Source organism: Centruroides sculpturatus, unplaced genomic scaffold (genome assembly GCF_000671375.1).
Source record: "Centruroides sculpturatus isolate CEXI.00-Female unplaced genomic scaffold, Cexi_2.0 scaffold615, whole genome shotgun sequence".
Lineage (NCBI taxonomy): Eukaryota > Metazoa > Arthropoda > Arachnida > Scorpiones > Buthidae > Centruroides > Centruroides sculpturatus.
This window is the reverse complement of record NW_019384748.1, coordinates 238,539-252,027: the sequence shown is the minus strand read 5'-3', so window position 1 is coordinate 252,027 and position 13,489 is coordinate 238,539. Positions and strand designations below refer to the sequence as shown.

Below are 13,489 nucleotides of genomic sequence, written 5' to 3'. Positions count from 1 at the left end.
AAGGTGTACCCAGCGAGGGGCAGCTGCCTCTCCCTAAAATTAAAGTGTAGTAATTCACACAGAGCACAGACGTATTCAAAATAGAATCTACCCCGCATTCTAAAGTGTAACGGTGCAGATAATTGGTTCTTTTATGTAGTTGTAAACGTCATCGGTTTAATTGGAATAATAAGAAACATTCTTTCCCTCGAAAGTAGCTCTCAAATTTAAGATCTTCCTGGGGAAATATTTTGATGTTTATCGATTCGAATTCGTGCCCGAAACCAGTTTCAATATTTTTCAATCTTTATGAATGATTTCGGGTCTGAAATTTCGTATTTGGATTTGAAATTTACGCAACTGCAACAGGAATTCTACGAATATAATCGTGCTTGCAATAGCAACTGCGGGATCAAAGCTTGGCACACGCGAGTCATCTTACCTTACAAAGATTTTAAGTAAAAATTTAAATAAAAATCATTACAATTTTACAAGAAAATTAAAAATATCGTGTTATAACGGCTAGATCACATTACATAAACATTCATTCAATAATCTACTCTGATTAACAATAATACTACGAGACACGATACCATTGCATGTACCGTAACTATGACATACTATACACTCCATGTTGTCACACGCCCACTTTATTTATTTATTAATTTGTCTCCCTTTATACGTTATTTTAGTATAAATAAAATTAAATTATTCTTTTCCCAGTTTAACGACGACGTCGACACATTAAGTGCAGTTCTAGATGCTACTGCAAACACGATCTAGAACATACTACATACATGAAGTGACGCCATGTACGAAGAAATTTGAATACACGTCCGCCATTTTTCTTTTAGTCAAGGGGACGAACCATTTGTGTTGTATAAAGGCAACGCGTTGATCGTTGCCACCGAGAGTGCTGTAAAAATGGGCATTGCCACTCTACGTATTATATTCTACTTCGTTTGCTGCAGCTTATACAAAATGTTAAAGTCCTCTAAGTACGGTTATCTGCCGATGAGTCATCGTTAGAAGTGAGAAAGTCCGATTTCACAATGAAGATATTAATGAATTACAGTGCAATACCTATGATGTAATATTTCCTGTGTAATTCGAGTCATTGTAAACGTAATTGAATTTTCAATTCTTCGTGTCTTCAGGCTTCTATATGTAAGTGGACTTTCGCTGCTTCTCATTCCTGAAGAAATTCTGTACGACAAATCGAGGATCGTGACGTCACACAGCAACTTCATCGAACAAACTGCAGTGAAATGTGTTGTTTTATTAAATTAACTGTGCAACAACACACTTTACAACACTGTGCAACAACGAAAGTCCTCTGTGATGACGAAATAACTAGCTATCAAAGTTCATTATTTAATTGTGTTCAAGGTTAGTCGAGATTAAAAAAAGCCCCTGTTAACGTCACAAGTTTGAAGGACTAATTTCATTGTAAATTTTCCAATGCCTCTAACAATTTCTTATTTTATTACCAGGAAAATATTTAATTTATTAAAATAAAACTGATTTAAAAATATAGTGGCAAGTTACACGCAAGCCACATTGTTCAGATTTATGTTTTGTATTATTTTAATTTTTTTTATTTTATACGTGAATTAATTAAATTGCAAAAGTTGAAGGGTTTTCTGGTCAGTAAAGAAGAATCCCAGAATACCCCACACGACTACCAAAACCACCCGAGGATTCGAACCCGGTTAAAACCTCCATAATTTGCAATACGGATCGGAGAAGCATTGGCGTAATGAACATAAATATGGCCGCTGTAATAAGGCCTACTACACGCTGCCGTCTGGAGCCAATGAATCAAACTAAGCCGATAATTACTTAAATGAACTTGTGTTACGTAATAATGGCTCCTGGAATAAACGAGAAACGGGAGAGGCGCATCATTTTCTGAATATTAAGTTTGTATCTTGTTACGAGGGTGATGAATCGAGGCATACTTTCCCGCCAAATAAGGAAACATTTCGTGTTTATTTACTTAAATGTGCACGTGTATGTATGAAGTCACAAAACACGTCACACGTAGTACTTCACACGTAGTTTACGTCACGTGTAGTGACACCATACGTAGCTCACGTCACACGTAGTGCACACCACGAAAATATCGTTTAATTGTATTTATTTAAGGGTAATAAAATTTGTAACACTAACGACAAGACTGCAAGACTTGACCGATGAGGGGACAGCAACACGCATTATCCACCATCTCCCCCTCAACAGTTTTAACTCGTTGTACATTAATATTATTTAATTAAGCAAATTTTCAATCGATTTTGACACAAACCGCTTCCTTTTCTTTATGAATTATTGCCGCTGACTCGCTCAATACACGTTAATACAATTATTGATTGTTGTGGGAAATTTTCCATTGTATTAATAGAACACGCGTGACGAGTAAACCGCTAGCGGCACTCGCTAAAAACGGGGTGTCGGAATCGATTGTAAATATACATAATTAATGTGTATTAATTTAAAACTAACGAATCGTGTGTTAATCTTTTATAATTTTTTTTTAAAGTCGGTGAAGCTGATATTTATTTTGAGAGGCAAGGTTAGACTAATGACAGCTGAAGCCTGTCTTTGGAGTAGTGTTGCAAATTGTATTGTCGTTGGAAAGATTAAAAATAAAATAATTTTGTAAGTGTTGCGTGAAACGTTTTCGACAGCGCACTAGCGAAGACAATGGCTTAGTGCAGTGACGCATAAATAAGCGCGCGCTTGTGTTTTTCTATGTACACCTGTGTTTGTACGCTTGTGGGACGTACTGTACATACATAAGAGTGCGCTTCAGACGTTTAAGAAACGAATAAACTGTTGTATTAAAACCAACAATTTTAATGCTCTTTAATGGACTTTTCTAAAAAAAAATGAGAAAGTTTGTAAGCAGAAAATCTCGTTTAAATGAGTTTTAATTGTATTGAAGCTATGAAAAAAACTTTAGCAAACGGATTCGTAAGGATTCTCATTGTCTCGCATATTATTCAGCTGAATGACGGTTGTATTTTTAGCAAAAGGAACATCCAGAGTCAGGACGGAACTGTTTGACACGCCATCGATACTGTCGTAAACGTGATAAGCGGATATCCGCGATCTACCGGTGCTGCTGCCACTACTTTTAATCTTCTTCCTGAACGACAAATAACGTCTCTCGTACCTAAACAAATTGACAAATCTCTTTCGCGTGAAGCTCCCCTTGCGACGTCTTTCGTCTTTATGATACTTTATGCTGTTCCTCCAATTATCTGCAAATTCTTGGCAATATTTTAGCAAATTTTGCGTGGAAGAATCGAAGCGAGTCGCCTGTAGAGTAACGTTGGAATCCAAGTTGGTTTCGAACAGTATCGGTTCCTTATCGCGAAATTTCGATGCCAAAATAACAGTTTGCGGCTGGATGGTTTCTAGACGTATAATTTTACTAAAATCTTTCATATCTTTCGGATATCCGGTTATTAACAACGTCACTAATGGTAGCTGTAACTGCTCCTGACGTAGCAGATCCGATATTCTGAAGAGGTGATTATGAGTGAATTCGTATTTGTTAGCCACCATATAAAACCTCCCTAAAGTTTCGTGAGGTAGTAGAACTAATTTCCCATCCTTTCTCGCGCATTTAGCGTATCTTTTAGGCTCCCTTTTATATAATCTCCCCCTATAACTCTCGTAAGTTCTGATGTACCTCAGCACTTCTCCGCCGTTAATCTGCAAGTATACGTGGATAATGAGCTAATTTAGAAAGAATTTTTCCTTAATTTAACTGAATTTCCCGTAAAATATACTTTCGATTGTACTTACGACGATTTTTTTATACTTTTGTCCTCTTTTCCTGCATGGGAAACGTTGGTATCCATTAATTGTGTCACGTACGAGGAAGTGAGTCACTCCCGCTTCGGCAATTTGTCGAATATTAAGAAAATACCCCGCTGTTTGGCCGTCTCTAGTGATCATGGCCATCCAACCTAAAATATTCTTTAATTAGTACAAAAATTACGCAGCAAAATAACGTGTTTTATCAGTTGTGTAACATTTAAACTCTCACCTCACAGTCGATTTGTGTACACTTTTACAGCTCTACTTTAAACCGTTGGCCAGTTATAAACGATATTTGAATGTTAAATATTTAAATTAGCATAAATCAAGGTTAATATAAACACCGAAAACAAAGAATTTTTTATACTAATGATATATTGTTTTCTATTTAGAATAGCCTTCAACTTCAATATCAGCGCGCGGTGTTTTGGCATTAAGCACCCCCAGAGCACGATTTTCTTTACGAGACGTGATCTAAACCAAGGTTTTTTAGTATTAATTATAGCTCCAGGTTTACAAAATACAGTTTTTTCCTCCTATAACTTTCATTTTATTACTTAACACCGGCTTAAATAAGGTTTATATAAGAGAAATCCGTGAATATATCAAGACTTGGCACAGTTTCGTGGGGCGATCGAACTGTTTTACACATACATTTCTAATTATAAAATTTAAAATTTTACAGTATTAAGTATAGAAAAATGTATAAAATATACTGGAATTTTACTCACCGGGAAACGTCTCGGGTATAACAATAGGAGGACCCACGGATCTAATTCTTTCGGCTCCATCACGATCCAGGACGTGACCGTGAAATTTTAGATAAGTGTAACATTTAAATAACAATATTTTCGACAATTTCTCCTCACTTTTCTGTATGGCAGCTTGTGGCAGTCTGTAATTTTGTAGGAACTGTCGGGGAGTTAACATGGCAAATGGTTAAATCGTATATGCTCCTCTCAGCATGATAAAAGATTCGTCACGTCATAGCATTCACTTTCTCTCAAATATACCGTTCTGTCCTTCAAATTTTCTACTATTATCTCTCACTATCTATACGTTTCTCCAAGGTTACACCCCTGTTTCGTCTCGTCTATTGGTCAACATCTTGTTTCACAACATTATATTTGTATTATAAACTAATTAATAAATAGTGACCCTCGAATTAAACACACTTAGAGCTTTAATTAAGCGCTTAGACTATGTACACAGGTAAATATTCATATATAAAGCTTTAATTTGAAGAAAGGATAAATATATTTTCTGTCTTATAAAAGAAAAAAAAAATTATTTTGAAGCGTAACTGGAAGACAATTAATTTACATATTCGGTATAGGTACACCAAATGTATTGTTTCAATTATACAAATGTAATTAATGAAAGATGCGGTTTAAATAAATAAATATTAATTACTAAATTACAAAAGTATTGTGAAGATTATTGATAGGAATTGAGGAAAATACAGTAAGCTCCCCCTGAAAGAATGCTTTCTACAAATTGAGTTTTCCTCCTTTAAATTGAGAAAAGGGAGATTGTGGAGGAAGCAAAAGGCTCGATACACTCGGGTACTGGTAAGCTTGCTGAGGATAGAGACAACCCATCTCTCTAAGAGAAAGTACTCAGATAGAGTGAAAAGCTATCGAGATTGAAGATATGACATTCCAATCTTTAAGAATCAACATTTGTTCTCTAACACTTGATAAAACCCAATTCTTACTTTCTACTCTACGTTGTATGGATAATAGCATTTACCTATGATTTATGGATAACAGTCTCTAACTAAAATCTGTGGTCAAGCTCCAAAAGATCCAATGGCCTCCTTCAAGGTGTCTCGACCACAGATCGTAGGTAGAGACTCTTTATCGATAGATTACAGGTAGAGACTCTTGGAGGGCCTCAAAAACACTATCCATTGTATTTCTTGTAGGAAACAAAAACTCCCGACGACCATCATCCGAATGTATTTACATTCATAATCTCCTGCCTCTTCATATTAATCAATTCTTCAGAACGATCAATTTACCAGGAATGGTACATAAAAATCACGTCTCATCCTTCTTCCTCTTACTCAAATTTAACCCAAGTTCACATATTAAAACCTATTCGAATTAAATCCCAAATTCAACTTTAAGGATATTTAATACGTTTAATTACTTAACTATATTTATAAATATTTTTATTTAAACGAAGTAATAAATGGGTCAGTAGAGAACAACTTGACCACGAAAATGCAATTTCGACATCATTATCTTCATTAATGTTTGTGAGAAAGGAAGAAATCTTGCATAAAATCAAGAAAATTTATGTTTAAACTATTAAAAACTAAAAGGAAAATAAAGTAAAATATTTAAGATTTTAATTAATATATATATATTTTTTAAATAAGAAAGAAAATCTGTAACCAAAACGCAAAGGAAATTGGCAGAAAAATAATAATAAAATTAGCAATCGATCGGCTAATTGCTCTGGAGGAATTTGTGAATTTTTTTTAATTTTTTGTGTTTTTAATAAAGAGGTAAAAATGCGAAAGAATTAATTATTCAAGGAAGAAAACCGCCGCCATCGAAACTGTTGATATTTTTAAAAGGCGTACTCTTGATCAATAATTTATTGATTGAGTGGTTGTAGCTTCTGAAGACACTCCGATTAGTATCAATTCGAGAGAATGTAAGAAGCTGAGAGCTATTTCGAGGCCTTCTACCTCATAAAACCCACTATTTTAACCATTAAACTTCGATACATCGTCTACATTAAGGTGACAGGTAAGAATTTCGTTATATTTTTAACCGATAAGATTCCCGTATATAACGCCATTTTTTTAAAAAGAAATTACCATTAAAGCGGGAGTTAAAAATAGATTTTCTTATTGTTTTAAATTTCGATTGTTGACATTTCTGTTTTTGTCATCCTTAACCGCTTTTAAAATACATTTTTTTAATTAAATTATTTAATTATCTAAAGGAAGACATTAATTTATTTGTTAAACGATTAAAATTAATAATTATAATTATTTTTTAAGCTATACTTTGGTACTAGTAACCACTCGAAAGGTGACTTACCTTTAGAGTAATGGTAGAAGATTACTCTACAGGTTCTCGTCTTTTCTCACGGTCGAACCTCCCAACGACGGTCACCTCTAAATGGCGGCCATTTTTTATGTTCCTTTCTGCGGACGTTTGACTGTGTCTTTGTAAGAGTAATCACACCGAAGGAGAGTAGTTTCATAGTAATACACATAATAATACACATAGCATGTAAATCGTCTTTATAGTAATATTATCACCGATTAAACCGTAATTTTATATAAATTATTGTATTTTTTTAATGATAGTTCATGGATTCCGCTGGAGAATCTTACTTAATTGGCGAAGATGTTCCACTGGAAGAGACCAGAATGGAGAGTTTATTCGAAGAGACGGCTACGAGAGAAGACAAAGAAAACGAATTGGCAATTATAGAGAACGATAAATGCCTGACGTTCTCAGAACTTCTGACGAAAATAAATATTTTAGCTTCTTATTTATACAGCAACTCGGACAAGAAGAGCGATAAAGTGGTGGGAATCTTCATGGACGTGTCAATCAGCAGCGTGATATCCATACTCGCTGTTTTCCAAATGGGTGCAACGTACGTACCACTCGACCCGCGATACCCGAAGAAGAGAATCGAATACATAAGTGAGAAGTCGAATATGTCTTGCATACTGACCACGACGTCCCATTTCACACTACTGAAGTCTCACCAGATTTACTTACCAATTTACGACGTGAGTGTCATTCTGCAACACTCTACGGAGATTAACGCAAAGTTAACGTCACGCAAGCGATCGCAGAACCTTTCCTGTCTTATTTTTACGTCTGGCAGCACTGGAAATCCTAAAGGAGTCAGGCTCAGCCATTATAACTTGTTAAACAGGCTGACGTGGCAATGGCGTAACTTTCCATTTGTTAGTAACGATAGAGTTTCGGCCATGAAGTCGTTAACCTTTATTGATTCTTTAACCGAATTTCTACCGGCTCTACTTAAAGGTGTAACTGTTGTTATTGTCCCCGCTTCTGTTAAAAACAACCCCAAAGAATTGTTAAAACTGTTCTGCAATTATAAAGTAACCAGAACTGTTGTGGTTCCTACGCTCCTTAACATGATCCTGATGCATCTGGCAACAGACCAGAAGTTAGTGCAGGATGTCAAAGTTAATTTATGGATTTCCAGTGGAGAATCTCTAACAAGAACTATTGTCTTCAAGTTCTTTCAGCACTTCTCCTCTACACTGGTAAATCTTTATGGCAGCACCGAAGTAATGGGTGACGTCACGTGCAAAGTAATCAGTTACGAATCGTCTAAAGACGTGGGTGACGTCGTATCCATAGGAAGGCCCATCGATAACACGGCAATATACATCCTGAATGAGAATCAGGATCTCGTTAAACATGGCGACTACGGAGAAATCTGTGTAAGCGGATTAAACGTAGCTTTAGGTTATAAAGGGATTTCTTCGGAGAAATTCGTCAATAATCCTCTTGTACATCTGGTAAATGACAATCATAAAATTCTCTACAAAACTGGAGATTACGGTTACGTACAGGAGGGTGAAGTTTACTACGTTGGAAGAGTGGACAATCAGGTTAAGATAAGGGGTGTCAAAGTTCACCTATCCGAAATTGAACTGGCACTAGAATCCATATCCATTATCTCTCAATCCGTAATTTGCTGCATCAACAGGGAGACAAATCCACAATTGGTATGCTTTTGCGTGCTTCATAAGAATGGTAACGTTGGCGACGTGATAGAGATCCTGAAGACCCTTCTACCATCGGAAATGATACCGAGAGTAGTGATAAAGAAGGAACTTCCCGTTTTAGTCTCGGGTAAAATCGATAAATTAGCTCTGGTGGAGGAATACCAGAAGAGTACGAAGTCTCACAGCAGTAACGAGATATTGAAGATCATTAACGACATTCTACAGTTGAAAATCGACGAGAAAATCTGCGAGAAAACCTTCTACGAATTGGGAGGGACATCAGTAAACGCGGTAGAAGCCTTAGCCAGGCTCCATTCTGCTGGTTATCCTATACAAAATCCTATGGTTCTAAGGATATTATCGTTGAACGAATTGGGGGAGTTGAGCAAGGATCATTTGAATTATTCTGATGAGAAGAACACTACCATGGATTTTAGAATGGAGGAAATTTCGGAGAAGATCGTGTTTGGTGACGTGGCAAAGGTCATAGCCGAATCGTTTGTCAATAAGAATGTATTGGATTTAATCGTCGAGACGAAAGTAGAGGACCACGTTTTGGTGATGGAGAGGATGTGGAAACGTCTGGTGGACGAGAAGTTTTCGTTTGTGGTAAAGAACAAACGGGACGATATTATTGGCGTGATGCTGAATTTAGACTTCTTCAACGAGCCGCAAGTGAGTTAATTAATTCTTAAATGAATTACACTAATTTAATTACAAAAATTTAGTAATATAAAACGTAAATTTCGTCAATAAATCAATCGATCTACAAGTATTTAGAACCAGTTTTAAGCCCACAATTCACCGTTCCGTGCAAAGACACACCGGATACAATTAAGAAATTTAACTAAGTTTTTCATTTCCTAAATATTTTGTATTAAAAAACCAAATAGATCGTAAAGTATATTCGCAGCAGTGACGATATTGCTTGCTCAAAGTTATGTTGCGAGTTGTATAATGTTACTCTCCTTAAATTTCGCTCAAAAATATCTACTTTATTTATTTATTTACACCAAACAATAGCTACATTTCCTACACACGAAGTTTTAAATTATAAAAACTCATCTCGTATCTCTTGTACTTAGGCTACTGATGTTGTAAGTTATAGCATATCCCAGGTCCTTCCCTTCTTCCAAATAATGATACATTTAAAAATATCAGGCCTTTAAGCTAAAGGGTCGTAAACTGTAATTTGTTTAGATCGTGAGCGAGTAGGACCCTAGCAGAATTACTCGTTCTTACCCTCAATGTTGCAATGTACTGTACCTCCTCGCAACTTCCCCTATAATTTAAGGACATTTGATGAACGAAATCACCAGAAAATTTCTTTCTCGTATATTTAGAATTATTTATAAATTTTCCCGATTAATTTCGAAAGAAATTTAATTATAAAAGCGTTTACAAATGAAATTTCCGTAATTAAAATTGAAATTACTCGAGAGATTACAGAATTACACTCGTGCTAATTACAATCGATTCAAATTTCTATTAGTATTAGAAGCATAAATTGTTGATTTTTCCGTTTTATATGAATTCCATGTTGTACGAGTCACTTAGATTTTACATATACGTGTGCCGGACTGTGAATGGCTCACGTATTTGTAAAATCTAAATGACTCGTATAACATGGAATTGATATAAAACGGAAAAATCAACAGTGTTATAGGGGGTCGACTGTATTATACTGACTTTAATACTAGAAAAAAAATGGTGCTTTTTATAATTCCTGTTTTAATTAAGCTTCAGAAAATGAAGCAGAACTACAATTTTTTTTTACTGTTGATATTTTGGCAAAGTATCAAAAATGATGTTTTAACAGCTGCTCACTTTATAAGAATAGAAAAATAAATTTGACATACCTGAAAATTTCATAGAAAATACACAAAGGCAATTACCATTTTCTAAGAACAGGACTGGCTTTGTTAAATTTGAATTTTAATTAACCGGAATAAAGAAAAAAAAACTAAAATTTTTAAAGTTTGATAATAACAGTTTTATATTCTAACATCCGAAGAAAACGAAGACAAAAAATGCCCAAAAGTCAGTTAACCGCTGTAAATACTAAACTACCCGCGACCGTCAACTGACTTTTGGGCCACCCTATATTTATACATAATAGAATAGCGTAGTATTACTATGACGAATACTTAAAATAATTTTTAATTTATATAATTTTGGTACGTTTTAAACGTTACGAAAGGTGGAAATTCCGGAAAGACTGTTGCCGATATATTGCATGCACGAAGTGTTAGAAGACAGTTCGAGGAAGAAGTTGCAGAGAAGTGGGAAGAGATGGATGCACAACATCATGTTAGCCACGGCGCTGTCTCTTTCGTCCGCAGAAAACGTTCAAGTCGTCATATACATGGAGAAACAACTCTTAACCTTTGCCAGATCTATAGGTTTCCACGGTGTTTTCACCATCAATTCTAGTAAAATTACTCAGGTAAGTGGGTTAATTAGTGTATAATTCGTAGGTTAACTGGTTAAATAACCCCTAGGTTCGAGGCATCTTAATTACGCATTACGCAGAGTCACCCAAAAGTCAGTTAACCGCCCTCAAACACCAAAACTATTGTTTGAATACGCAAACTACAACACTGAAAAAATTGCCAAACTTTTTGGCCAAAGTTACGGTTAACCGACATCCGGGCCACTACATTTTTGAGTAAATGGAGGAGGAAAAATCTACCAATTTTCGTGTTCGTGTTGCACGGTGATGGAAGTTAATATTACACACTATATCGGGGCATTAATTAAGTGAAATTAAATGAATAATACATAGTCTGAATGTGTATAAAACCTTTATAATGACTTACATAAACACACATCTTCACGCCCATTTAGCAGAATCCACTGGCTCTAACCAGTTCTTTACGATCCTCTTCATTCATTCTACCAACACGGCCATACCCATATAAGAATTTAATTCATTATTTCTTGTGTTATAGGTCATATGTGAAGAAATGTTGGGATATCAAATAATGAGCCAGTATAAAGTTCAGAACTACGTGTATCGAGGTAAAAAAGTGTTCGAAGAAGCACCCTCCGATGCCATTTTAAGCGCTTGTTATAAATATCTATAACCGAAACGTCACGTGTGTCGTGGTATTGTGTGTGTGACAGATCACGTGTTTCGTCATCTGTTATATTACGTTGAACTGTTAAAAGTTAAATTTTCGGTTGACCAATGATGAAATTTTGAGTTACTTTTTTTGAAATTCTTCAAAATTTGATTAATAAAGTGAACGTTTGAATGTGTTGTCTGTCTTATCTCTAATATTTCTTTTCTTATTTAGACTTATTTGTTTGAAGAACAATCCCAGTTGACATATTTGCAAGTTTATTTTGTGAAAATAATTGAAAATTTCCTTTATCTTTGCTCATCCTCATCTTTCATTGTTCGAAAACAGTTTAAAGATGGGAGGAACGAGCATGGTTTTCTACTGTTTCTTTCGTTAATTCTTCACCTCTAGCTTTTTCTTATCGGATCTTTTTACCCTTGTATACAAAATTATCATTCGTTACCATCTTTACTGATTCGTGTACTTTTAGTGCCACACTAAATTTAACACCAGATTTCAGAAGCGAACAACTGGTGACACTAAATCAAAGTTCGACGGGACGTATATTACAAATTTAGACATCCGTAGGCATTAAAATAACTGCCACTAGATGGTTTTAATATGGTAGATAGAAATTCTGCAAAGACTTACCAATACATCGCGTGCAGGAAAACGCCATATTTAAATTTAGTGCTCTCAGAACTGATAGCAATTACCTTACTAATACTACCCGACTAGTGTAGATCAATGAGAATTGCTGATTACCAGCAAGTGCCAAAAGATTCTCTCTGCCAAAAACCCCAATGGCACAACCCGAAACTAACAGAAGAGGCTTCGTACGAGTATTGTTTTACTCTACGTGGAGGAGTCTCTTCCGTGTTGGCTCCTGCACTCGCCACTGACTCCATAGAATTCCAGAAAAGACGCATGAGCCACGTATTTTCTGGAATTCGATGGATGGAACGAGACTACCATTTGGTTAAACGTCTGATTATTCCGCCATATTGAATTTGCCGCCGGTGGCGGCGTAACGTAAAGAAGTTTGGGTATATTTACCCTGAGTTTGGCTTGTTTTCTGACGATTTCGATGAAGTTAACATCGTCTACACGGCCATTAGACGCGCTGATTGGTAGATGCTTTAATGCATCGAGATAAGCGAGCCAATGACATAACCCGTTTGAAATGAAACGGATTGTTATTGGCTCGCTTATCTCGATGCATCGAAGCGCTTTACTAGGCAGGACGCCTATTGCTTCCGCCGAGATGCTACGCGTTTTGGCTAAATCAAATATGTTTTAAATCGAAACGTTGTCTTTACTTTGTGGCCATTTACTACCAACGGCAGATCATCCATTTTGGAAGTTACCGCGTGATGTAAATCAACCAATTAAAAAGCTATTATACATACGCATAGAATAGGATGGGCGCCATCTATCCGGGAAACTCCGAACTATCGCGACACTAATTTAAAAACCGGTTTCATACGTAAAAATAAAAATTTCTGCTTAAGACTCCGGCAGTTTCGTTTGGTTATTAACGTGTGTAAAAAACACACGCTAATAATCAAACGAAACGGCCGGATTCTTAATGGGTTATATGGCTATTAATTTGGATTACAGGTAGGCGATTAGGCCGCCATCTCGTGTTAAATTTGATTATTAGTAATAAGTAATAGAACATATTAAAGCGAATTACCACCCCCGAAATATTTTAGGTCCGTTTCGCTATAAAAAAATCGACAATTCCTTAAAATTTCAAAAAGTAATACAATGTTACTCCCGATTTGTCAGTAACAAAGCCTTTCGAACATCGTTTGTTGGATGGTGCAAATATCTTTTCTGCCATCTGGCGGAGAATTCCGAAAGTAGGCCGCCG

At 35.8% G+C, this 13,489-nt stretch overlaps 2 protein-coding genes across 4 annotated transcripts; one reads left to right on the top strand and one right to left on the bottom strand.

Moving 5' to 3' along the window:
• Positions 1 to 546: 546 nt before the first annotated feature.
• Positions 547 to 5,948, bottom strand: LOC111628522. Of its 2 annotated transcripts, none has more exons than XM_023372332.1 (3): positions 4,539 to 5,948; positions 3,793 to 3,956; positions 547 to 3,699 (listed from the first exon to the last, which is right to left on the bottom strand). In XM_023372332.1, exons 1-3 carry the CDS (start codon positions 4,735 to 4,737, stop codon positions 2,938 to 2,940), a joined length of 1,125 nt encoding a protein of 374 aa, XP_023228100.1. In that variant the 5' UTR covers positions 4,738 to 5,948; the 3' UTR covers positions 547 to 2,937. The 2 variants fall into 2 exon arrangements, with proteins under 2 accessions (XP_023228100.1, XP_023228102.1); XM_023372334.1 differs by lacking the exon at positions 4,539 to 5,948 and adding an exon at positions 4,037 to 4,528.
• Positions 5,949 to 6,278: 330 nt separating this feature from the next.
• Positions 6,279 to 12,898, top strand: LOC111628518 (gramicidin S synthase 1-like). Of its 2 annotated transcripts, XM_023372324.1 has the most exons (4): positions 6,279 to 6,569; positions 7,139 to 9,223; positions 10,749 to 10,994; positions 11,500 to 12,898. In XM_023372324.1, the coding sequence occupies exons 2-4, from the start codon at positions 7,142 to 7,144 to the stop codon at positions 11,632 to 11,634; spliced, it is 2,463 nt and encodes an 820-aa protein (XP_023228092.1). In that variant the 5' UTR covers positions 6,279 to 6,569; positions 7,139 to 7,141; the 3' UTR covers positions 11,635 to 12,898. The 2 variants fall into 2 exon arrangements, with proteins under 2 accessions (XP_023228092.1, XP_023228093.1); XM_023372325.1 differs by lacking the exon at positions 10,749 to 10,994.
• Positions 12,899 to 13,489: the final 591 nt, after the last annotated feature.

What these genes read in the sequence shown, in the direction of transcription:
- LOC111628518 (XM_023372324.1), top strand. Translation starts at nt 7,142, where the DNA reads ATGGATTCCGCTGGAGAATCTTACTTAATTGGCGAAGATGTTCCACTG. An exon ending in ACTTCTTCAACGAGCCGCAA is followed by an intron (nt 9,224 to 10,748) that starts GTGAGTTAATTA and finishes ACGTTACGAAAG; the next exon opens with GTGGAAATTCCGGAAAGACT. An exon ending in ATTCTAGTAAAATTACTCAG is followed by an intron (nt 10,995 to 11,499) that starts GTAAGTGGGTTA and finishes CTTGTGTTATAG; the next exon opens with GTCATATGTGAAGAAATGTT.
- LOC111628522 (XM_023372332.1), bottom strand. Translation starts at nt 4,737, where the DNA reads ATGTTAACTCCCCGACAGTTCCTACAAAATTACAGACTGCCACAAGCT. An exon ending in TATACCCGAGACGTTTCCCG is followed by an intron (nt 3,957 to 4,538) that starts GTGAGTAAAATT and finishes AGAATATTTTAG; the next exon opens with GTTGGATGGCCATGATCACT. An exon ending in AAAAGTATAAAAAAATCGTC is followed by an intron (nt 3,700 to 3,792) that starts GTAAGTACAATC and finishes GTATACTTGCAG; the next exon opens with ATTAACGGCGGAGAAGTGCT.